The following is a 25,747-nucleotide window of genomic DNA, read 5'->3' as shown; positions in this document are numbered from 1 at the left end:
ATCCCTCACCTGCTCTCACCTTGTGCCCTGGGGAGGTCTTCACTGCACCAGGTCCTGCTCTTTGGCCTGCAGTCTTCTCTGCAGAGGTGGTGTCTAGCGTCCAAAAATCAGGTGTCTCAAACCGAGCTAATTCCACCCCATGCAGGCAATTGAAAGAGGCAACTCATGATATGTGCCAGCTGCAGAAATGCACATCTCTCCTCTGCTGAGTATGGGGAACTCAGGTCTAGATGCCAAACGTGATCCTAAACTAGGGCTGCTCAATCCTGTCTTTGCCGGTGGGACTGCGCTGTGGTGTGCACTTTCTTTTAATTCAAACTCTTCCCTCCTTGCCCTCCCCACATCTGATATGCCAGCAGAGATCCAGCCTCTACCTACAAAGTTTTTCCTTAGATATCTTTCACCAACCACTTATACTGGGACCACTGGGGGCTACGGGCCACCGGTGGAAGATCACTGCTCCAACTGGAGCGTTTCGGCCTGACAAAGGCTATTTGGGTGGCCTGTGATCTACAGCAGATCAGATTAGAGAAGCTAGTGAGCCCTTCTGGCCTCAGACCAGGACAGCTCGGGGGCAGAGGGGGAGGACACGAGCCGCTCTCCTTGCTGACGTGCCTTCCCTTTCCATCCTAGAGGGGTGTGAAAAAGCGATGGGCACGGGATGGACAGTCGCTGCGTGTTTTGTGAGTCTCCCTGTACCGAGCGCGGAAGCTGGGATGGGAGCCGAGCCGGGGCTGGTGCCACCACGACTGGGCAGAGATGCGATGCAAGCTGCCCCGCTGGGCTGCACCCCTCTCTCAGCTGCCTCCCAGCACCCCCCCATGTCTGCCTGGCAAGCTCTCGGCGCGATGCCGGGTCTGGAGGGGGAGTGAGCTGCAAACACAAATGCCTCGCCTTGAAATTCTCCCCTGGGTCTGGGCGAGGAGCCGGGAGAATTTCCCAGAGATGAAATGCGGGAGCATCGTTCCCAGAACCAGGGGAGGGGCTGGTGAGGGAGGATTAGAGCCGTCTTGACAGTGCACCACTGCGACTGTCTCCCAGCCGGGCCCGTTACCTGCTGGGACACTCAATTTGCCATTGTTCCCGCGGTGTCACACTGTATTACCAGCATAATGCAGAATGTTTCCGCCGGCCAGCGTACCCACGGCACAGAGCACTGGCATTCCCCAGGAGCACCTCGTAGCAACGGGGCAATGTTCCCCTGTCCTGCCGTCACCCTCCAATCCCGCCAGCCCGGCTGGGAAATCCCTATTGATGGCTCTCCCCAGCCCCCCGCCACCGGATCAGAATGGCTAAAGGGCGTGTGAATGCTCCAGCAATTTGAAACGACTGCGGCGCTGGGATGGTATCGCTCGCCCTGCCTCACAGTAGGGGAGGAAGCTTAGCTCTTTCTCATCGGTATAAGCTTATTTTTCTCTCTCCTTCTCTCCTTTCCCTCCCCCTCCTTTAAGCTGTTGAGTTTATATCAAGACAGCCCCTGATCCCACACACCCCTGTTTAGATGCAAATGACTGCGAGTGTCATGGCTGAGAAAAGCCATGGGTTATCTCGGTGCGGGTCTGCCTTTTCACAGCTCGTGTCAGGGGCTTAGCCGAACACACAAGGACCCCCAAAGGCACCCCGGGCCCAGCTGCCTTGTCTGCACCTGGCCCCGCTGCCGTCACGCTCCTCGCAGACACGCACGGCACGATGCTGCCCTGGCCGGCGCCGCCGGCAAGAGGCTTGAGCCCGACCAGCGTTGAGGAGGACCTTCCTGGAGAACCGGTGGCATCTTCCTGGAGAGGGAGAGTGAGCAAAGGGCAGCCACACTTCGAGGAGGCAGAGGGAAGAGCGGTTCCCCCGTCGCTCAAGATGTGGGGAAATGTATGAGCTTGGTAAGGCTCCTGCCAAGCTCACTCCTGCAGATCCAGTCCTGCCTGTGGCTCAAAGACCTCTTCTCTGTCCCAGGAGTCAGTCTCCAGATGTCTGTGGGGCGTTCCTGCCTCCTGCACTCACAACCAGCTCCTTCTGAGCACTGTGCTTTAACCAAAATCCCAGACTTTATCACTACCACAGAGAACGGGAACCGCCTGCCCTCCCAGAGCAGCAGCAAGTCACTTGGCGGCTGGCTCAACCTTGGCTTTGGGGTAGGACTTGGCTGGAAGAGACATTGTCTTTTAATAAAAACTGACCTTATTTTAAAGAGAAAAGGGAGGGAGAAGAGAGAGGGGGGAAAGCAGGTTTTTCTTCCCTCCTTGTCCTAGACTGCACACCTGCAGTATAAATCATCTCAGAGAATTTGCTTGTAAAAACATGATCTTACCCCACATTCTGGGGTTGGTTTTAGGGTTTGAGGTTTTTTTTTCATAGCCTAGGTTAGAAAAAAAGGCATGCAAAAAAGAAAACTTGCAGGGAGATAATCAGTGGCCCAGGAAACCAAAGCCCCGCCAGCTACGGCTACCACACGTTTTATGGCAAAAACCTCATGAGCCTGAATTTTGGGTAGGGGACGTGGGAGGCAGAGCCCATAGCCAAGGTCAGTGTTCAGCAGCCCCCGAATGGGAGCACTTCACCCCCCAGGGGTTTTGCTCTGCTGTATTTGCTGTTTATTGCTTTGCTGCGAATTTTAAGCCATGCAAGAGACTGCGAGAGGAGAAATTAGAGTTGTACAGTGAAGCTGGGAAGAGAAGAGAAGTGGGGATGTGATGGAGGGGCTGTGGGAGGACGTGGGGGCAGGAATCCCTTGCACTATTTCAAGGAGGGATGCCTTGTGCTCCCATACTGACACCAGCCCTTGAAGCCTGGATGATGTGCCCAGAAGGAGGAAGCAATAAAGGCTTGAACGCGTGTGCCGTCAGAGGGTCTGCACAGCTGAACCACCGCAAACGGCTCCGTCGCTTTCCCACACTACATTGCTCTTCAGACTGAGCTCCGCTTGAATGGAAGCAACTGTGATTAACATTTTTGCAGCTCCTTTAAAATGAAATGATCCCCAATTTCTTTTCAAACTGTATTAGAAATGATTTTCCATGCTATTGTAGTGAGAACTGCACCTTTGAAGTTTTCTCCAAAACAGCTTCAATCTACCTAAGGGAGTAGTAGATGAGATTAACCTAAATGTTGCTCTTTGATACTTAGAGGTGGTTTCATCTGGGTAGTGATCATGGCTTAAATACTGGCTATTTTGGGCTTCGTATTTAATGCCTATTTGCCTAATGTACAGTGCAAACCGCAATAGTGATTGTCACCTTAGTCTGAGTCTTGCTATTAATTAATGAGTCTTAGTTTGTGAGGTTACACCCCTCCGTGTGTCCTGGAAGCCAAGAAGAAGTGAATACAGCAATAGATGCTCAGGGCTCGGCCAGACGTAAAACACGCAGCCGGGGACAAGCGCAGATCTCAGTTCCAGGTTATGGGCTCAAAACTCTTGATTCCTGTTCTTGCTGCATCTGAAGAAGACGGGACAACAGCCTGGGAGAAGGTGATGCTATGAAGGCAACAGAAATGTCCAGCAACCCTATCCACAGCCCCCTTGGCAGTGATGAGCAGCATTGATCCCCAGATTCATCACAGCTGAGGAGATCTATCAGGGCAGGACAAAGGCCTTTTTATGGCCAATGTTATCTCTTCCTTCAGCTGAGAAAGCAGTGGCTGAAAGGGTTAAGTTTTCCTCTGTGACTGCTCATGCTGCAAACTTTGGGAATCGCAAAGGCTGTCCTAGTGTTGCTCATTGCTACATAGATGAAATGAGTCCCATCCCATCTCCACTCATTAATTTTCAAGGCAGCAGTGAAAAGACATTAACACATTTTAAAAATGTAAATAATAACCACAATCAAATGGGTTGGACTTTGATGTATCGTTATTTGCAGATGATACTGTTTATTTTTAACTGTTCTACTTGCAGATTAGTGAGACACGAGAATACATTTTTCAAGCTAATTGCCTGGCAGGACTGTCTAGGAGGCTATCGATGCACCACGGTTCGATCGGGAAAGCTGTGTAACAAATATGCTCAATAATTTTTCTCCATCTGTCAGAAAAGTTTCAGAGCTATGGGTGATATTTTACTTTGTCAGCTTGGAGTGCACGGAAATGTTGAGGCATGTCCACATGTGAGGCTTTGCTCTAGTCTCTGCAGCCGAAAGAATCTTAAAATATTCTTCATAAATTCTAAGTTCAGTTTGCTTATTATGGGGAGGATGGTTAAAATCCAATTTTTAAGTGCTTTCATGCTGACAGAAATGGTGGTGAGAGATTTTTCGGTGCCTGAATGCTATAACAGTTCTGTCATAAGGTAATTAAAATTTTTATGATTTTTTTATGATAGTTTTTAAGAAAATGAAAACTTTCTGATCTTGTAAGTGCTGAAGTTTAGGACATGCTTTTATTAGGCAGCAAGTTATAGTGTGGCAAGCCTTGGTGACAAGTTATTTGATAGTAAATGCAGCAATTACCCCGAAATACATCCTGGCAAAACAGAGGGGAATTGAATCTCATGGTCCCTATTAGCACTCTAATACAACTTCACAATCCTGATTTCTGTAAAGAATCGCACTTTGACCCAAATGAGTCATTTTCACTGAAATATACTCCTGATGTTTCAGGAAACTGCACCATTATTGGAAGGCTGAAGCTTGAAAAAAAAAATCACGAACTGTATATGCAGAATATTAGAGCTTTGTAAGAAAGATTCACCAGGAGACATGCACACTCCAGGAGACCACTGGGAAATAGTCTAATGTCCTAGTTTTCAACCCTAATTTCTCCAGTTTCTCAAAGGCCATACCGTAAGATTCCCATTTCCAAAGCGTCACTGGAAAGAATAATTTCTTTTCAATAAACAGACTTCATTGACCTGCAGAGACTCAGTGAATGTTGATACCAATGAAGCTAAGCTTTGAAAATGGTTTTGGTTGCATTTATGAAGCTGTGAAACCAAGACATTATCTGCAGACATCCCTTGTGCTAAACTTGGCGTGGAGTCAACAAAATCCATGGGATGGGATGGAGATAAGGGGAGTTTTTTTATCCACCATTTGATTCAGTTTCATGGAAATGCTTTTTAATCTAAGGTCTCGGTTCGCTGACTGGACATCTGAGATGTGGGATAAGTTATCTGCCACCGAAGTCCTCCAGCACCCTCCTTTCAGGCCGTATTTGGCTGCAGGCTAGCGGTACAGGTGCACAACTGTCTTGGGCCCAACATCTCACTGTTCTCAGTGTAATGCCCAGGCTGTGACCTCACTGGGAATCCCAACTTTATCATGCCTCATCAATGTGCTTCCAGTGTGCCTGATGCGTGCCAGTGGGTCTAGAAAGGTGGCCTTTCAGGAGGAGATGATGAAGAGGAGCAAGCACGTGTGTTTGGAGGGAGGAGGGGGAAAATACATTTATTCTCCCCCTTTTCCCTCCCAGCCCTGACCATTTTGGGTTCATCTGTGAAAAGATATGATGAAATCCCAACTAAGCCTGGTCAGGAACATGGATCTGAACCATGGCTTCTCACTGGCAAGGAAATTTTTGCCCACTGGTCTCCTGGGGTAGACATGCATGCTTCAAAGGGCCTGTCTTGTCCCCAAGGAACTTGACCATAACCCCTCTCCCTGGCTTTTCCCTTGGGTCTACTGGACCCTGTTGTTTGGATGCACTGCACACCCTGGGCGGGGAGGATGGAGCCCACAATTCCAGAACATGTGAGCATGCATAGGGCTAGACCTTCCTCTTCCTGCACTTTATCCTACCTGGCCCTACTGGGAACTCCTGGGATGGGAACAGACCCTTCCCTCATTACCCCTTTGGATGTAACACACCAAAAAAAAAATTGGAAAAAAGAAATTGGAGAACTTAGGGTTGAAAGCTAAGACATCAGACTCTTTCCCCAATGGTTCCCAGTAGGACATCCATGGTGTGTCCAAAGGCCAAGATGTGACAACTCTACCCACCTTGACAAACCTGTTCCCCCACAACCCCCCCAGCTTCGCTGTTTACCTTTGTCCAGGACTGGCCCAAAGATGGCCAGGCTGTCATCGATGGTGGTGCAGTTCCAGCGGCGGCCCCGGAACTGATGCTGGCACTCCTGGATGCCCAGCTTCACCCCCTCGGCCACACTGGGCATGATCTCAATGTAGTTGCGGCAGAAGCGGAGTTGCTTGGGGACAAGGCCAGGGATGGAGCCGCAGAGGATGGGCTGGGACCCCAGGGAGCTGTACTGCTGACCTAGTGCAAGGGACCTGCAAAGGACAGAGAACAGCATGAAGGCTGGGAAACCAGCTGGCACTAATGATCCTGCCCCTGCTGAACATCCCAGGAGGAATTCGATGAGCCAAGGTGAACCAATAGTTGAGAGAGACAAAGTACTGAAAAAGAGGGATTTCATAAGAAAACAAGAGACTTCCTACTCAATAGCACTGATATGAAAAGGACTTTCACACCTGAAGACACCCTGGTCCTTTGTGGGCACAGAGGGAGGGATTCAACTCTACATGGAGGCACCTAGAGCCATTCAGTGTACTCCCAAGTATCTGAGACATCCCCATGGGGCTGGTGGATCTGACAAAGGACCTGCAAGGAGCTGTATCTGGGTGAACAACACCTGGAAGCTGGGGAATACCCTGGGGTGTCTCAGCTGTCAGGAGACACTGATGTGAGAGCTTCTGAATTGTGGCCAAGGTGGGAAGTGTCCTGTCCAATGCCAAGTTCATTGGCAGAGGGATCGCCATTTACTGGACGGGGCTAGCTCTGGAGTCAGGTATGTCAATGCCATGCATCCCAGGCTGTCTTGACATCTGTGCAGGTGGTCGCAGCAGAGAGGGAACCACCATGGCTCCACCCCAATGGATATCAGCCTCTAGCTGCACTATGAACTGGGCAAATGTTCTGGTACATTGTGAAGGTGCTGGAGGGAGATTTGAGAGGACCTTTTCCTACTGGTCCAAGGACCTGCCAATTACCCAGCATTAAATATGTGGGTCAGATTGCCTGTTTGGCCAGAAATTGTCACTGAAGGGTGAAGGCACATGTTTGCTTAAAGAAGCACTGAGGTACCTGCTATTACACACAAACACGGATAGTCCCACAGCTACTGCCTTGCTCAGGATCCAGACCATCCTGCAGTGTCCCTCCGGGACACGTAGTCAGATTTGTGAAAGAGCAGTCGGTTTGTAACAGCGTGAATGTGATGCACTCAATTGCTTCCAGTTCAGAAACCTCACAGCCCAGATACTAGCATGGGCAAATATTAGAGAGCTTTGAGTTAGTACGTCCATATTTCTCTCGTACCGGGGAGCCCACAGTTGGACACAAGACTCAAGATGACGTCTCACCAGTGCTAAGTAGAGAGGAAGGATCTCCTCTCTCTACCTGCTCGCAGTGCTTTTCCTTGTGCAACCCTAATGACTTTCTTTGCTGCAATGACACGTTGCTGCTTCACGTTCAAATGTTTGCCCACCAGCACTCCCAGGTCTTTTTCTGTGTGCGGCTTTGTAGCTGGTCAGTCGCCAGCCTTTATGGGTGCATGGGGTTGTTCCTCCCCAGGTTATTTCTCCTCAAGTCCCTTGATTGAATTGTACAATGTTGCTGTCTGCCCATTGCTCAGCCTTTAGATGTCCCTTCAAACGGCAGCTCAACCATCTAGGGTATCAAACACTTCTCCCACTTTTGTTGTGTTTCTCCCTAACCCACCTGCCCACACTTGAAGATTGCATGTGAGTTACTCCATCATTTTATAGTCATTAGTTAATTTGGGCTGGGAGAGACCTCAGGCATCTTTAATCCAACCTCCTGCTCAGAGCAGGGCCAATTTCCAAGCTAGATTAGGTTTCTCAGGGCCTTGTCCTTCTAGAATTTGAAAACCTCCAAGGACAGAGATGCCACCATTTTGTGGGACCTGTTCTTGACTGTCCTTGTCCTGAACTGCTCATCCAGTTGGATGCTGAGCTGACATGAGTTGGTTGAATTAATTGCACACTAATGATGTTAGCATGTAAAGGGGATCCCAGGGAATGTGCTCAGGAGAGACATCTCTACTGAAGACACTGAACAAGAAGACCTGAGTTCCATCTTGCCTGGGAAGTGCATGCCTCTAATCCCTGCCCCAGTGCTGTCTTCTGCCACAATTCCCTGCTCAACCATCTCTCAGCCCTGTTTCTCCTGCACCTCTCTGCCCACCTACCCAGCAATGGGGTAGCTGCCTGAGGCTTCAGGACCGTAGCACTGCATGCTTGGGTGCATGACTCCACCTCCCACACCCTTGCATGGGACACACAGACGAGAGGCAACCAGATATGGTTGCGAGGCAACACAGCACACTGGGCAGCGCACTAGGACTGGTACTCAGAGTTGGTTTGTGCTTCCAACTCCCACCAAGTGCAATTTGATGGTGGGGAGCTCAGCACTGCTGAGAAGACTGGTCAGCTCCAAGCAACCTTAACTTTATTCTCCATCCAGTGAGGCCACTAATGTGGTGAATGGCCTGGTGTGCTGGCCGTGAGCTCCATGCCATGCCACGCATGCAGGTTAATACTGCTGTAGCTCACTGGTGTAAAACCTAGCCTAATTTTTTTTATCTGGATGAGCAGTTCGATCCCTCAGGGAGCCTGCAGAAAGCAGCAGTGGCCTCGAGGGAGTCAGAGCTGGGACTTCCCACAAAGTTCTGGGGAACTCCTGGGAAGACCCATCCTCCCATTCAACCACAGACGTGGTCAAATCCCTTCTTTAAACTCCTGATCCATCTCATTAGAGACTTCCCTGCCTGGAAGGCCTGATGGGAGATGTGCAGTCAGTTTTGGTCCATCTGTTTTGAGGTTGGAGTTGCAATCTGTTGTGTGAGAGAGGCCCCTGGGAAGGGTGGAGGCTGCTCTTGGTTGCACATGATCACACACACAGCTGGTGAAGTTGCTTACCCACGTACAGGAATCTGTCTGCTTTTGATGACCTGTTCCAAGCTTTCCCACCTTCTCCTTTTCTTCCTCTTTTGCAAGGTCTCCATCATTCCTAAATGTCTGCTCTTAATTTGTCTTGTTGATGATTAGTGAGAGCACCTTCTCTCCAGTCATCACCTAATTTTCATTTTTGTTCTCATGTCAATGAACTTGTGATTTCCTCAATGCTGATCGGTCTTATACAGATATTAAAAATCTCATTCCTCTTGGCCCATCATCCCCATCTCCTCAGAAGTCCTGGGAAGGCACACGGGTCAGGGCACTGTGGCTAATGCGCTGCAGTTCTGCTCTGACCTTCTGGGTCCCATGGACTCATAATTTCTCTATATAGTGGCTGAGATGTAAAGATGAAACAAAAACTATTTGAAATCCAGATCTGAGATCCCAGGGCCACATCTTGGCTCTGTGTGGCTCTAACACAGAAATCACAAGAGATAATGGGAAGGAAGCAAATACATTAGGAGAGGGAGTATCACAGGGTGAATTTGGGATAGACGGAGGACATGGATGATTTTTAAATCACAAACCATAACTCCAAGGCTGGCAACTACAGGAGCAGACCCCGCACTTCCCTGTCTTTCTTTCAATGCTAGTGTTCTTCCTTGCTGCCTAAGCCTGTGTTTCTCTAGCTCCCATCACGTCAAAGGGAAATAGCCATTTCCTACCCCTGCTCCGCTGCCCCCAGCTTTAGCCGCAGAAGGTGACGTGTTTTCCCAGCACCAGCTCACAACCCAGATGTTTTGCACGCTCAAGGGCAGGAGCCATAGAAGCCAGACAGCTCTGCTTGGCTGGGAGACTCCCTTTCATCGCTGCGTGTACAAGTGTGAGCGGACAGACGTGCACATAAAGGTAGGCTTCTGTGCGTGTGTGTGAGAGTGCAGTGCGCAACACAAGGAGCATGAGTGCCTATGGCAAATGCATGGGAAATCCCTTTTCTCTTTCTCTGCTTAATCCCTTAAATCTCTCAGGAGTCCCGACACTGTCTGTCAGGCCAGTGACTCCTTTTGTTCCCATTCGATAGTGCTAGACACAGCAGAGCTGTGGATCCAGCAGTCTCAAGTTGACTGTCCATGGTTCCCATTGATTTGGGACAGGATTTTGAAGCCCTGGGAGTAAATGGTCTTGTGCAGATCCTCTTTCCGCACATTGCTGGTGGGTGCATCCTTGATGAGGTGACTCATGTCTTCGCGTTGCCTCAGCATGGAAGATGCTGTGCCCACCCTTTCAACGTCATCCTTCCTACAGAGATGGCCAGCAAGCTCATCTCCTTCTATTTGGGTAACTGGTTGGAAAGACATGTGGTATCACAAGAAATTAGACCTAGTAGTATTTGAAAGGAGCAGGATTTGGCCAGATTAGAACTATGCCAAAACATATAAAAAGGAGTTTTTGGGATGAACACAAAGAAAGATTTCCTGCCAGTGAGCACGAAAGCTGCTAGGACATTTCTTCTTTCCTCTCTGCGGGAGACTGGAAGCTGCATTGCTCGGAGCACTCAGGACTGCACTGCACAGTGCACCACGGGCTGCCCATCCCAGCTGGGTTTTACCAGCCAGAGACAAACCGTGGTGAGCTGCTCCTCCTGTGGAGCAGGGCGGGGACTGAAATCTTCTCTGGGGGTGATGCCCTACTTGGCTGCTCTTTGGCAAGAAACCAGCTTCTCAGAAAGAGGTTTGCCCATCTGCTGCTGTGTGTGCAGGTCATGGTGAGGGCTGACCCAAAGGGTCTGCTCACATACATTTCACATTCCAGTTCCATGATGGAGAAAAAAGGGAAAGTGAAGTGTCAGGAGAGGACCAGCTTCCTGGGAAACAATCTCGTGTGGTCACCCCTTTCTCTTTCTTCTGCAATTGCATAAACCTGTTGTGCTCTTTAAGGGGTCCTGGGAGCCCAGCTGGATGGACAGGAACCTGGGTTTTCCTGTCTCAGCCCTGGAAAATATTGACGTTTATGTGAGGAGTGTATTCCAACCTCCAACATGCTCCAAAGTGGGGCAGCATCTGTGCTTGCTGTGACTGTCTGAGGTCAGTGTTGCAGCTTTTTACTTGAAATGCAGGGAGAAAATTTCTGGGATGTGCTGCTAAGGGAATGTTTTCTAGCTCTAATCTCAGCAGCTGAAAGTGGATGAATCTGAAGAGTAATTTTTATTTTTTCCCACTATATCGAGGACACCATCAGCCCTGTGACCATCTAGGCAGGAAAGCAGGCATAGCACGGACTGTAGAGCTGCCTGTCTCCAAGGGTGCATCTTGTGCCATGGAGATGGAGACTCTCCACATTGCAACTCTTCCTTGCCTCTCCTGAGGGATCTCCATGTAAATGTAGACATCCTATAGCGATCCTGTACCCCACTGTGCCATTTCCCTTGAAAAAATTGTTAGAAAGAGCTTATATATTTAACCCTGGAGCCCCCAGCACACCTGGAGATCCGTGCAGAAGGACAAGACGCAGAGGATGCTGGTGGTGATGACTGCAGTGATGGAGGGAGGTCACAGCAAACTGTGCCTATGGGATATGTAGGTTAGTAAGTGCCATGTGCTCACGGACTCAGATTTCCTTTGGCTCTCTCCTGCCCTGGAGCCAGAGCAGACCTGTGCAAAGAGCCAGCTCCCTTCAGGGCTCTGCCGTGTGAGTGCTGGGGGACCACGACACTGTCACCTTCTCCCTCTGTCTCAGCATCAATTAAATAACTGCTTTTCCTAAATGCTTCGAGCGCCATGGATAGCAACACTCCTTGAGGGCCCCAATGACCTGGTAGAAATGAGGCTCTTTTAAACCATGATATTTCCTCCCACAGCAACTCAGGTCACTGCAGCATAATGCTACAAGGCAAATATCTGTCCTGCTTGTGCCCTCTAATGTCTTCTCAATGCCCCATATCGATCCCTGCAATTCTTGTAATGCACTGGGAAAACTATGAATCAGAAGGACAAAACCAGATCACAGTTCAGGTCTCGTTTGCCACCCGCTGTCTTGGAGAAAACCTTTCTCTGCCTGGAGGGTTTTTCATTGTACTATTTTTAGACATATTCGGCGTTTTCAAATTCTAGGCCATGTTCTGCTTAAAATGGACAATTGTACAGGCTGGTATCCCACTGTTTTACAGTGGCCCAGGGGTGATACATTGAAATGCACATTGGGAGCCAGGAGTTTTCATGCTGGCTCTTTCTCTTTATCTAGTGCTGTATGAGCCCTTCCCAGCTCCCACGAATTTTGCCCTTTTCCCCTTCCTAGCAGAGGCATCTTCACACGTTTGCTTTTCAGGTAAGAAAAGGGCTCTGCAAAATCACTGCAAGCAGAGGTGCCTGATGAATACAAGCCTTCCAGCTGGAGAGGCAGACCCTGTTCCTTTTCTTATGGTACATTTTGCACTCTCGATCTAGCCCAGCCTAATGCAATACTCAAAATGTTTTTACCAAGTGGCAGATATTCATTTTAAGCTCAGGGATCATGAATCTCACCCCAACTTCGACGTGTCCTTATAAACAAACAAGTGCCTCCAGCTGCTAACTCTGTTCTGCTGTCTGACCTTTGAGGGGGTATTATATCTAGTATAATATTCATATCTTTTAATTCTTGTAATTTGCTGACTGCAGCGCTTTGTGAACAGGGTAAGACACAAATTCTTAGGTTTGTCTGAAGATCAAGAGCAGCAAGAGGGAAAGTTTTGCAAGTCAAAGCATGCAATATATATGCATATATGAGCTTGAGAAATTCCAGGTCTTGACTGAATATGGAGATGAGACAAAAAGATGACAGAATTCAAGTAAGGAACACTGAGGTTTACTACAGAACTGGATAGCTTTAATGAATCCCATGCCTTTGCTGATAAATCACCCACTATTTTATCTCTACTGAACGCATCTGTAGTTTTGAGCTTTTCTGTAGAGTGGGCACTTGTGTCCCTGCTATGAGATATCGCTGCTACCACGGACTCCCCACCAAACTTTGTAACCTTTGGTGGGCTCTGGAAAACAGACAGGAACTTCATGTTTTTAAGAAAAGTGGTTCAACTGCATAAGCATCAGAGACTGATCCCCGAGACAAGGGCGAGTCCCATGGGTATGAGCTTGGATGTAGGGTTTTGCTGTATTACTGCCCTGGAAAGTCTCAGTGTGATGTGACCTCTTGAACAAGTGAGCTTTTTTTTTCCCAATTGGTGTGTTTTAAAATTACCTCATTAAATAGCACGTATGAATTGCAGCATCTGCAAAATTCAGCAGCCCGCAAGGCCAGATTCTGTGCAATTAAGATTCTCCCTAAATTGAGTCACACCTAAGGGCTAGAAACCTTTCTAAAACCTTCACAAAGGCAAAAGTTCACATAGGAATCACTCCCTAACCTGTGGCTGCTTAGAAATAGGTTAAGCATCCCTCTGAGAACTCTCCCAGAAGGACATCTCAGGATGTTTCAATCCCTCTAGGTCCTGCATGATTTTTGTGTATTGTCCATGCAACACAGTGGTGCCTCCTCTATGAGTTGTGTCCTGCCTACAGCTGTAGAGTCCTCTTCCAGCAACCTCTTTTAGGAGGGCTTAATCCTTCCTCCAAGCACCACAGGACAGAGAGACGTTCCCAGTGATGGGGCAGTGATTGCAAAGACCAGGGTGGTCAGCCCATGTTGTTCAGGGGCACATAGCACTAGCTGGTTAGAGATTTGGCAACCTGCTTCATTTGCAGAGAAATGTTGATTATTTCCAGAGGGAAACAAGGAGAAAACACTTCATGAAATGATCCTCTGATGAGTGTATGAGGGTTGAACAGCATGTTCCCTGCCTATTATCCCAGAAGAAGGGAGAGGTGCCATTAATGCTTGTGCTTTTATTTTTAGATATCAGAATGATGATTTCTCAGGTATTGCTAAAAAATGAATGCTACAAAGAAATGCTGAAGAAAAGACTGCTTAGCATCTGAGGAATTAGAGGGAGGGGCTAGTGTTGTTTTATTTTAGCCTGCAGTCAACACTGATGTTGAAGTAGCTATTGAAACATATCCCAGGCTAAATCTACATTAAGTCAAAGGAAAAACCCCATGTCTGCACACAGGGGAAATTGTTCTTTGTAAACAAAGATGTTTTTCATGTTGGCTGGATACCAAATGGTCTGGTTATTCTGGAGTGATAATCTCATTTCCTTATGACCTATCACTCCTCTGCACTGCAGGTAAGGAGGCAGCAAAGCTCATTCTTGCAGGGGATGGTGCACCACCACAGTAACACCTGGCAATGGGCACTGGTTTAGGAGCCTCTCAAAGTGGGGCAAGGTATGACTATTTCACTCAAGAAGGAATTGCAAGCCCTCTGGCAGCTCACTGTGAAACCAGCCGTGTACAGCATGTGAGCAAGTTGGTGCTATCTGCAGCAGTTGATCCACTCTGAAGTCACTCCTGGGCTTTCTGTGAGCAGGTTTCTGTCCTCCCCATCAAATGTGTTGTTTGGAAACGCTGTCAAAACATTGAAATATCTTCTGCAAGAGGTGGAGGGATCAGGTCCTGCTAAGTATGAAGAACTGTCAAATCACAGAGAGGCACCAGTGGTGACTGTCATCTGCTGATGTTATATTCAACAAGAACCTGATGTTGGGAAAGCCTGGGCTGCAGGATACCAACTCAAACCCCTGGAATCTGCTGATAGAGACAGAGGAGGACAAACGCCTCAGTCTGGTCTGGGGTCCTAGGAGCTATTACCACTTCTTGGGAAGTGAGGCAGTGCATAATGGATGGGAAAGAGTAGTTGTAAGCAACACTTGTGTCAAAAAAATTGCCTTAAGGTCACCTGAGGTTGACAGTTCAAGCAGACAAGAAAAGAACAGGGCTGGACAGGCAGCAGCCTCCAAAGAGAAATGGAGTGTGCAAGTCCTCTGACCAGACGTGGGGGTCTGCTTGGCTGAAGGGGACTGAATATCAAGATTGACTGTGGATGTGCAAAGTTTGGGGAGACAGATTGCCCTGTCCTCCTGAGCTGCTGGATTTGCAGTTGCTGGGAGAGATTGTGTGACCATCTGGGAAGTCCTCGCTAAACTGTCTCCTCCTCAAGTGTTGGAAAAAGGAAGGAGTGAGGTCCTCCCAAAGGCCCTGCATTGACCACTCAAAGTTGAATGGGTGATCTCAGCCCCACGGCTCAGTTACTGATGGCAATGCCAGGGCTGGCCAGACCAGCCTCCTGGGGGTGGAGAGGCCAATTTCTGAGGTCCCTGAGATGGAGGTTCCCAGCCAGTTTCCTAAGGGCTCAGCAAGCCTTGTCCCAGATTGTTGCTACCTGGGCATTAAAGCAGGGTGGTGAGTCTGGCAGAGACACTGCAGCAGGAAAATAAAGCACCAACGAGTAGATGGATGGCAGAGAAGGTAAAAAGAGGCTTGGCCTGTAGGCAGACTGGCAGAGGCTGCATTACTTTAAGCTCTGAGCATTTAATCCCAGGAAGACATGAATGGGGAGGAGGTTAATGGGTGCAGTGATATGGCAAAAAGGGAAAGCCAGAGAAGGAAAAAGCCAGGATGAGGCTCAAGGAAGCATGAAGGTGAGTTTTGAAAGGAGGTAGCTGGGGAGGAGCTTGCCCTGCTCAGTGCGGGTGTGCCTCTGTGAGTGTTTACGCTCAGGGGGATATTAGCCATCATTTTATGTGTTTCTCATTCCGTGATTTCAACCATTAAAAAAATTGCCAAAGGATGCCCAGTAGCAACAGAGCATCCCTCCTAAAGAGGACCATCCTGTTTGTGTTTTATCTTCTTCCTCCACTCTGAAAAAAAATCAGTGTTAGTGGGATGTGGTTTCCCTCATTCCCTCTATAAAGCTCATCCAAATTCTGCAGGTTTAATGAAGTTTAGGGGCATATAGGGTTGCAAGGGAGATGCGTCCCTCAAAAACCAAACATTTGTTCAGGGTATATATATCACGAGATTGTTTCTCAGCTGAACGTAGGAGTTACACATGGATAGAGTGGTCAGTTTTTTCAATATCTGAACCCAAATGTGTTTTCTTCAATTTCACACTGACCTACCAAATAATCTGTGTCATATTTACCATCTCAAATGCCTGAATTTTGCAGATAATGTCCACTGCTACTCACATGGTAGAACATGCCTAGTTTGAACTCAAATCAGTGGTTGCTCTCAACATCAACAAGACAAACCACTTACTGGGCTATGTCAGTGTGGGGTCAGCACATCAAGCAAAGTTATTGTCCACTTTTCTTGGTGTTGGTGACACCAGACTGGGAACTCTGCATCCAGTTTTAGGTCCACTAGTGAAAAGGGATGTATAGAAAGTGGACAATGTCCAAGAGATGCGACCATGATGGTCAGGGATTGAGAGGCTGTGGTGTGCTAGGAGAGTTGGAGGGAGCTGGGCTGGTTTAGCATGCGGGAAGGGGGGGTGAGGGGTGACTAACAACAGCCTACAACTACTTGTGTGGCAGTTGCAAATGTGATAGAGCCAAACTCTTCCAAGTGGTACCAGATGATATAACAAGGGGCAAAAACTAGAAGTGGAGCTTGGAAGTTTAGGTTGGGCATTAAGGAAAATTCCATTTCCAGGTGCCCAGAAAAGAGGGGGTGGTCTCCATCCATGGGATTTTGTAGAGTTCAGCTGGACAAAGCCACTGCTGCCCTGGGATGGTGCTGGAGATGGCTTTGCTTCAGGGGAGGTTGGACTACAGACCTGTAAGTGTCCCTTCCCACCAGCACTTCTGTGACTTGGCGTAACAGCCTCTGATTTTTGGGCAGAAGGGGAAGCACCCGTCCCCTTGGTGTCACAACTGTCATCTCTGGCAGTTATGCAGGAGTATGCTGGCAGAAGCTGCATGAGGAGGACAGGACACAACCTGGGACTGAGAAGGAGGATGATGGGAGAACACAGCTCCTGGGACAATGGTGAAGGCTGCAAACACCAGTACCTCAACAGCGATACAGACACGAGCTGATGAATAACTCTAAAATAATTACAGCATGATCGTGCTTTGGGTCAGCATTTCAGTGATACCTGCCTGTTCCTTGTGTTTGCTGCCAAGGAAAACTCCCAGACTGCATTTTGACAAGGAGAAAACAACTGCAGGTTTACACATGCATGACAGCTGTTGCTGGTTGGACACAGCAAATTCACATGCTAGCCAGACTTGTTCATATCTTGTGCCCTCTGATGGGCTGGAGATGGCAACTGTCATCTGCGAGAAGCATCCTTCTTCAGACAGGACCATGGAAAATTAACATCCAGCTCTGAAATATGCAGGAGGCTTCAATTAACCTGAGAGTGGCTGAATTTCAGTGATGCCATTTGAGCGCTACTTGGCTTGCCTGGCAGGGACGATGAGGTCTGTGGGCTGTGGGAGGGGTCGGTGCCTCACAGGTATTGCCACCAGAAGAGTTTAAGTCCTTTGATGTTAAAGACTTTAGGGAAATGCAAATATTGCCAGTACAAACAGGTCCAGACTAAGACCAGAAGTGGCTTTGGTGGGTGAGGGCTCATCTGGGTGATGAGACGGGTGCAAGGGCCGGGACATGTTGGGTGCTGTTACCCAGTGTCAGAGTTTCAGAAAACATTGATTTCTTTAGCTTTCCTCCCAACCTGAGCGTGGCTGACACTGAACTGACGGGACTTCCAGTTCTCCCTGTCAATGGGACCAGATTCACTTCTCTATACTCCGGGTGGCTGTAACCCAGACTTCCTGGGTAACTAGTAAGGAAAAGCATGCACCGATGGGGCACAGTTAAACTAGTCCATGTAGAATTACTGTAGCGGGGAGGTATCACACTCCTCTCCTGGAGTGAAAAGCTCCACTGACTCCGCAGAGAGTTAGGGAAGGACTTCTCAGATCAAGTCAGATGAACCTGCCCTTGAGCCCCAGACAGTGCAATGCACATGGGCTCTACTGGGTGAAGGCCAGCTACAAAGAAGAATGACCAAGGGCAGACCTCCAAGGTCTGACCAAGGGCAGAAGATTCGCGGTGAGATTTTTGCCACATGAACTGTATTCAGTCTTGTTGTTTTATTCCATTTTTTTCCTTATCTCCTTTTGTCCTGTAGGCTTGGCATGAGCTGCACTCCTACGTATGAACTTGCCACCCATCACCCACATCCCTGCATCCGCTCTGCCACTATTTTGCACAGTTTTTACAGTACAGGTTGCAGCTGGGCTGCAATAAAATAAAATAGGTTGTCTCACCTGCCCTCCCTACACAAGACCCAGGTGTTCCCCCTGCCACTGACTCTAGTTTTGGTTTGGCTGAGTTAGTGTTCTGACGATTTAGCAAGTCAAATTGTTTTTGGCTTTGATCAAAAGAGATGCCAGACCTGACACAAGTGAATGGGTGGGGGAGTGCTTGGCAGGGAGGACCAGGTGCTGGCAAAGGGAAGAGAGATGGAGCGGTAGGTCTGCCCCCTTCTGAGAGGGGTAAATTGTTACACTGACTTTGCTGTATCAGGTAGTTTCTCCTTTGGTGGAAATCAGCTGAGTTTGGCTGAAGAAATGTAAAAACCCTAGAGGACACCTAATCTGAATTTCAGTATTCATCTCAGGTCCTGCAATTCTATTTGGAACACGGAAATCTCAGGAATAGCTATTGAAAAGGAAAAAGATAGTGGACAATGACAAAGGATAAAGTTCTTCAAGAATAATCTTCTTGGTGGTCACCACCTGGCCATGACTGTCCAGCTGCCTTGTGTGGCGGTCTGCTTTCCCTTTGCCGTGACAATACCTCTCTTCTCCTCCAGTACCAAGGCAGGAGGTAGGATGAACTGAGATAGGAAGTGGCCGGCTCCAATGAGTTGTGAGTCAGAAACAGGCTTTAAGACATCATGACCCCCTGGCACTGACCAAACCCGTGGGCAGCAGCTGACACAGCTGGCGGCTGGCTTGCAGCTTTCACAAAAGGACACGGTTTTTTGCTATGTCTGTTGGTACAAGAGCGTCTACTCAATACAAATGTACTATTGAGGCATGTCAAAGCCTGATCACAGATGTGACTTCCCTAACAGCAGACGGGTCATGTAACAGCTGCACAGCACTTTAATGAAGCTCATGTAGGCTGTGAGTCATAGCCATCTACAATGGTATCTCCATGAGAATGCAACCATCTCCTTTAACATGCGGCAAAGTTAAATAAGACATCCAAGGGGAAAGAGGACAGTGTCATGTTTATGAAATTGGATTACTCAGCTCCCAGGCTCTGAGGGTTGCCTACAGCTTCCCTCCTGGACATATTAAGGATGGTTTTGTACCTCTGTTTCCTTCATCGAGTTCTGGCCAAGCGTGTGCTGTCGCATCCAGTCAAGAGCACATGATACTGCAGCCATCACTGCAGAAACTGGAGTGTTTTAAGCCTCCTCCTCGTTGTAAATAGGATGTTAAACATGTAAAGGGGACAAAAGAGCAATAGCAGTGAGCTGAGGCAGTGGCTTATGTTGACAGTTTGATTAGTCTATTGGAAAGACTTCTGAGAGATTATTTAGTTACAGTGAGAAGAAGGGGAAGATTAAGACTTTCTGTCTAGCAGAAGAGGGCAAGACAATGGCTGGTGAGTGAGAATTCAGAGGAGCAAAATGCAAAGGCATGAGTTTCAAAGAAAAAGACAAATGTCCAGCATTTGTTGCAGATTCTCTAACACTGAGTGTCTTCAAATCCAGACTGTGCTTTTCTGAAAAGAATTGTTTGAGCCAGTACAAATGAATTCCTCACCCTTAGGGTAAAAGGATCAAATTCAGTGGTCGCAGTACACAGCCCTGCCTGGCTTTGCAAGGAGGATTTTTTTTTCCCTGTGCTTTGGGTTCATAAAGAGGGAGAGCCCATATGGTCTGTGTCTTGCTGTGATTTCTGCCATAATGCTCCTCTGCATGTATCGATAGTGGCTGCACTGACAGAGGCAGCAAAAGGAGGAGGATGTTCTTGGGCAGCGTTAGATGAGCTTGGATCCAGCTGTAGTGTAAGGGGGAGCTTCTGGGAAATCAATATTCTTTATTTCCTCTCTAAACAAAGGTTAACTCCTCCATCAGCATTCAGTAAGATATGCATAAATTATCAGGTGATAAACATGTAAGGACATAAGAGTACTGTATGTAACAAGTTTAAGCCAAGTCAGTAATTTGAAATAACATTATGATAACTGCAGACCACATGTGAATCCCAGAGTCCCTAGTGCAGAGGATGGAGGAAGGATACTGGGTTCCCCAAAACGGCTGTGCTGAACACCCTCCCAATGCAATGGCATGTGATGCTGAAGTATTGCTCTTAAATTGAAAGAGCACTGAGGAAAGTTCCTCTGTCCATTGCAGATTTTTTTTTGGTCCTACATCCTCTTCTGGATCTGCTTTATTCCTTTCTGATACAAACAAGCTTTGTAAAGAAATTGGCTTTAAACATTTTTCAAGTGCTCTGCTTGCAGCTCATATTGCAGAAGCATCCACAGTCTGCAAACACCCGAGGAAACCTGGGAGCTTCTCTCACCACCCCAGGTGACTGGCTAGTTTCCTTCCATGCCCCATGTCTGTCTTCTTAGCACCTTTTTCATAGTCTCAGCTGGGTTTTGACTCCTGATGGCCCAAGAGCAGACACAAATTCTGCTACAGGGCCCAGAGCAGTCCTGCATGTCAAGCTGGGCCAGTAACATCTGCAGCAACTCTAAGTGTAGTGTCCCTGGATCAAAACTGGATCAGTTTACTGGTATATCACAGGCTTCTTGCATATCATTTGCCTCTCTGTTCCCCATCCTTACCAGAGATAATTTGCTCTGGAGACAACACCCTTGTTAGGCAATTCCAAAACTATATATGTGTTACCAGCATGGATCTTGCCCTGCACACACAGTTTGCACAGCTGCTTTCAAATATTTCCCAGGTAGGCAAAGCCCTTTCTATAGGAGACTGATGTCTCTTAGATCATGACTTTGGTTGTCTCCTCTTAGCTCATGTGGACCATTGTGGAGCATGGAGCCAAGAGCACGTGGCTGTAAGTTGCCTTGGCTCTCATAAGAGCAGTCCAGGCATCTGTATGTGCTGGGACAACAGCTCATCACTGATGTTGGTGTAGATCTGAGGAAGATCCATGTTTTTTTTGGATCTCCTGTCAAAGAAGCAGACATTCTTTTCTCACCAGAGGATGGAGAGCACTAGGCACCATGACTGAGAAAGAACTATGGTAAAATTATATCCTGGGCAGGAAGTCCTGCAACTTGTACTAAATTCCTGTTGTATTTTTTAGAGTGAGGAGAGTCCTAAGTAAAAGAAAATTAATTTCTGATCCTCAGAAATGCTTCTCATTGTACAAATACAAACTCTTTCTCTAGTCATGCAGAACTACTCAGTAGCCAACATCACTCAAATTCTTCAAAAGCGTTCAGCTTCTGGCAGGGGCCTGGCACCAAGAAGCATGGGACATACATAGTCTAGATGTGACTGGAAATGTAAGTTGTCCCGCAAAGTGCTGATAGTTAAAGAAATAATGAAATTCCTATGCTTATGTCAAGCACAGAAGGAAGAGACAGAAGGAAGATCAAGATATTGGCTGGTTGTTAAATGACTTGTGCACAGGAGTTTTAATTGCACAGCATAAGAAGATAACCCCCTCATTGCCAGCAGCTCTTTTCAGAGGCAGAAATAATGTATTGCTGCACATTGCAGTGTCATAAGAAGACAAGAGGATCGGGAGCAAACTGGCAAAAGCAAGAAATACCAAGGCTGGAAGAAGGTGGTTATAAAACCATTCAGGCTATCAGCAATAATTAATATTAATTTCTCTGTGACAATGAGATATTGTAAGGTTGTACCTGTGGATAAAGTAGAATTGTCAGATTATAACTTCATTTGGTAAATGGTTTAAAATTACCTCTAGAGAAGAATACTAAAACATCCAGAAAATCCTGAATTAACAGATTAGAAGAAACAATGGGAACATGTAGTCTGTTATAATGCAATTTAAGATCTTCCCATTCCTCCTCAGCTTGGGGTCTATGACTTGTATCTGGTTGAAACAACAAATAAAAATATTTCTCATATTAAAAGGTGGATGCATGTCAACCTGACTTGGAGCAGGACAACCACCAACACTAGACTAGGTTGACAATGGTTTTGACAAGCCAAATTTTGTAAACTTCCAAGGGTGAAGATCACCCACCTCCACAGGAACCTGTCCCAGGCCTGTGCCACCTCCTTGACAAAAGACTGTTTCCTAATGGCCAACCTGAATCTCTGAATAAATGTAAATTTTTTACCTTTCCTTGTCTCCTACTAATTGTCCAGTATTGGGCATAGTATGTTCAAGGACATCTCAGCTGTCCTTCCATGGATGCTTCCCATGTTCCTAAGGATTTTGAATAGGCACTGTTACAGGTTTTTTTCTAGATTAACAGACATTTCTGTTTGGGAGTTCTCTCTGCTCATCCACAGAAGCTTGTAGGACTGCTGAGAAATAGCACTTTTCAGTGCTGTTCTCAAAGTCTACGTTCACACTGCTAAATGCACTTCAAGTGTTTTAGTTTTGTCACATTCCTGCTGGTCATGAAAAACCCCCTCTAAGATGCAGGTGACTCTGCATTCTCCTATGTGGTGGTCCAAAGTATGATTAACATCACATCTTGCAAACAGGGGAAGAAACTGGCACATTAGTAGCACCAGCTTCAGCAGCTAAGTATGGGAAACAATACCTTCAGCTGTAGAAGGTTATGGAGAAAATCCTCTTGGAAGCCCTGTCCAGGCATATCAAGGACAAGAGGGTGGCTGGGAACAGCCAGCATGAATTTACCAAAAGTAAATTGTGCCTGACCAATCTCATAGCTTTCTGTGATTAGATGACTGACTCTGTGGTGGAGGGAGAGCAGTGGAGGCTATTTATCGCAGCTTTAGCAAGACCTTTGAGATTATCTTCCATCTGGAAAAACAGATGAAATATGTACTAGAGAGATGGACTGAAAGGTGGGTGGAACACTGGGCTGCAAGGCTAGTGGTCAATGGCTCAAAGTCTAACTGGCAACTGGTTATGATAGGCTGGAGGGCAGAGCAGGTATTTGGAAAGACTATGCTCAACAAGGTGAGAAATATGTTGATGGGAACCTCATGAATCTCAACAAAAGCAAACAGAATCCTGCTTCTGGGGTGGGACAGCCTCATGCAACAGAACAGGTTCAGGGCTGACTTGTTAGAATGCAACTTTGCAGAAAAGGACTAGAGGATCCTGGTGGGCAAAACCTTGAACAGGAGTCCTTTGTGTCCATGCAGGAAAAAAGGTCAACTGCATCCTGGGGCTGCATTAGCAAGACAGTAACTAGAACATCGAGGGATGTGATTCTTCCCCTCAGCACTTGTGAGACCACATGTGGAATCCTATGTCCAGTTTGGGGCTCCCTAGGACAGGCAAGACATGGACATACAGGTAGGTGGGAGCCCGGTGGAGACCACCACGACAGTCAGGGGACTGCTTTGAGTAGGCCCTCCAGGTAAGAGACCGACAGATGATCCTTTCATGGAATCACAGAATCATAGAATGGTTTGGGTTGGAAGGGCCCTTAAAGATCATCTAGTTCCAACCCCTCCCTGCCATGGGCAGGGACATCAATGACACAATGATTCAATGAGCACTACAGAAGCCTGGTATGCTCACCAACTCAGAGTGTGGCTGTGAAGTTCATAGTGATGGATGCTTTTCTGCAAACTGTAGATATCTAAAAGCTAGTTGTCGAAATTGCAGCTGGTTGTGCTGGTTCCTCCTCCAGTCAATAGAGAAGAACAGGAATCTGTGAGAGGTTACTTTCCATTGCACTCCATGAAAAGTACCTGAGACTGGAGGTTGACCCACCTGCATTGATGCCTCATCGGTCAATTTACATTGAAATGATGGCTGGCTTGGGGAACTAACCCTTAGTTGTCCCCATTATGGCCATTTCCACCTAAGCTAGTCACTCAGGCTCCCTTGGTCACAAATGGAGGAAATTATGTACTTTTAGAACACGATCCACTGACCTGTTTTACCTGTTTACCTCTGCATGAGGTTCTCTGGACTGCAGTCTAGACGTGTGCTCTAGAGGCTTGGTTTTAAATTGTGCCTACACACTCTGTCTCAGATGGCACTTTTACTGGCTTTTCAACCCCACCAGAGCTGGATGAGGCTTCAAGCACAAACCATGAAGGGCACATTATCTTTTTAAAAGGTAAGCAGGAAAAGCCAACGTGCTGTTAGAAAAGCCACAGAGATGTTTCTCACACAAGCTAGCAGAGGAACATGTACCTTACCCATAGCAATGCCCTGTGGAAGCCAGAAGCCTGCCCGCTATTTACAGAGCAATTCAGAAAAGCTGTTTTGGAAGCCTTGAATGTCATGGACTGTGCTATTTATTTCTCATTGCTCGCGGAGGGTTTGACTCTAACAAAAATAATGATGCTCAGTGAACAGACTCATGCAGGGATGACCTGGGTCCCACTATTGGTGGTACCACTACCAATACCTCTATCTCTGCACACACAAATGCTTGTGCAGGTAAATGATGTAGGTAAGTGAAGTGGCATTGGAGCTTTGGGCAACAAAGGGCCTTTCTGTTAAGATGAGAGCAGATCCAGAGGATGAGACATAGAATGGATGGAGTGAAAGGAGTCCAGCAGGTGAGCATTTAGTCCTGCCTTGCAATCCTAGATATTGTATGGGCAGGTAAGAGGACTAAAGAGCATTTAAATTATCTCCACATTGGCCTGCATGGAGCTGTGAAACATCTGTACAGCTGATGGAGGAGCAAAGATGTTTTGGGATTGGAGCATCTGACATACAAGGGGAGGCTGTGAGAGCTGGGACTGTGTAGCCAGGAGAAAAGAAGGCCCTGGAGAGATCTTGCCAATGTGTATAAATAACTGGTGGGAGAGAGTAGAGAAGATGCAACCAGAGTCCTCCAAGTGGTATCCAGTGACAAGGGGCAATAAGAACAAACTGAACCACATGAAATTCTGTCTGAACACATGAAGACTCTTTTTTACTGTGAGGGTGGCTGAACAGGTTACCTAGAGAGCTTGTGGAGACTTCATCCTTGGAGGTACTCATAATCCAACTGGACACAGTCCTAAGCAACCTGCTCTATTTGACCCTGCTTTGAGCAGGCAGGTTGAGCTAGGTGATCTCCAGAGATCACTTCCAACCTCAGCTATTCCTTGATCCTGTGACTAAATATTTAGTTCTTTGGCAACACACCATGGATTTAATGCTGACTGACCAAAAGCATTGCTGTGGTGCTTTTAGGGCAGATCTGACTGATACACTTCTACGATTCATCATGCTACGAGGGGAGGATGGAGAGACACATGGTGAGGTGGCGGGGGGGAAGAGTGCAAAGAGAAAAAAGGATGTACTAGATGGTTTGAATGCAATTGCCACAAAGATAATGATTCTTGCAACCACTCTTACCAGTTTGGCTGATCGAGCTTTCTTAGACAGCTGGGACCTGTCTGTCCAGAGCCAGCATAACTGCTAGAGCAGTTCTTCTTACTCTCCTCCCCATCTCTCATTTCTCCTCTTTCCTTCCTGTGTCCTCCCCAGTCAGTACTGAGATGGGAATTGTCAAGGCAAATATCTCAAACTTCCTAACCTCGTGCTTTTTAAACACCTGGCCTAGAAAGCCTCTTATTTCCAATTTGGGTACTATCACCCAACATCAACTGTTGAAAATCCAACCCTAAAAGGCATTCTCTTTCTGAAGAGAGAATGTCTCATCCCAAAAATGTCTTCCGTTCACACTCCCTTCACTCAGTCACAGCTTTCTTCCTCCATAAACCTCCTACCCTGGACTTTCCTCCTTCCCTTTGATCTGTTACTTATTGCAACCCTCTTGCCTCCTACTGTAATCTTAACTATTCCTCCTCTTCTCATG

General features: G+C 47.4%; 1 protein-coding gene across 1 annotated transcript in view; it reads right to left on the bottom strand.

Moving 5' to 3' along the window:
* The window catches only part of WNT3 (Wnt family member 3), a 48,799-nt gene that overhangs the window by 5,696 nt on the left and 17,356 nt on the right, over positions 1-25,747 (bottom strand). Inside the window, exon 2 of the mRNA XM_068418695.1 lies at positions 5,971-6,212. Coding sequence (XP_068274796.1) covers positions 5,971-6,212 — 242 coding nt within the window. The remainder of the gene's footprint in view (positions 1-5,970; positions 6,213-25,747) is intronic.

This window comes from Nyctibius grandis, chromosome 26 (genome assembly GCF_013368605.1).
Source record: "Nyctibius grandis isolate bNycGra1 chromosome 26, bNycGra1.pri, whole genome shotgun sequence".
Lineage (NCBI taxonomy): Eukaryota > Metazoa > Chordata > Aves > Nyctibiiformes > Nyctibiidae > Nyctibius > Nyctibius grandis.
The sequence above is the reverse complement of the archived record's forward strand: the minus strand, read 5'-3'. Positions and strand labels throughout refer to the sequence as shown.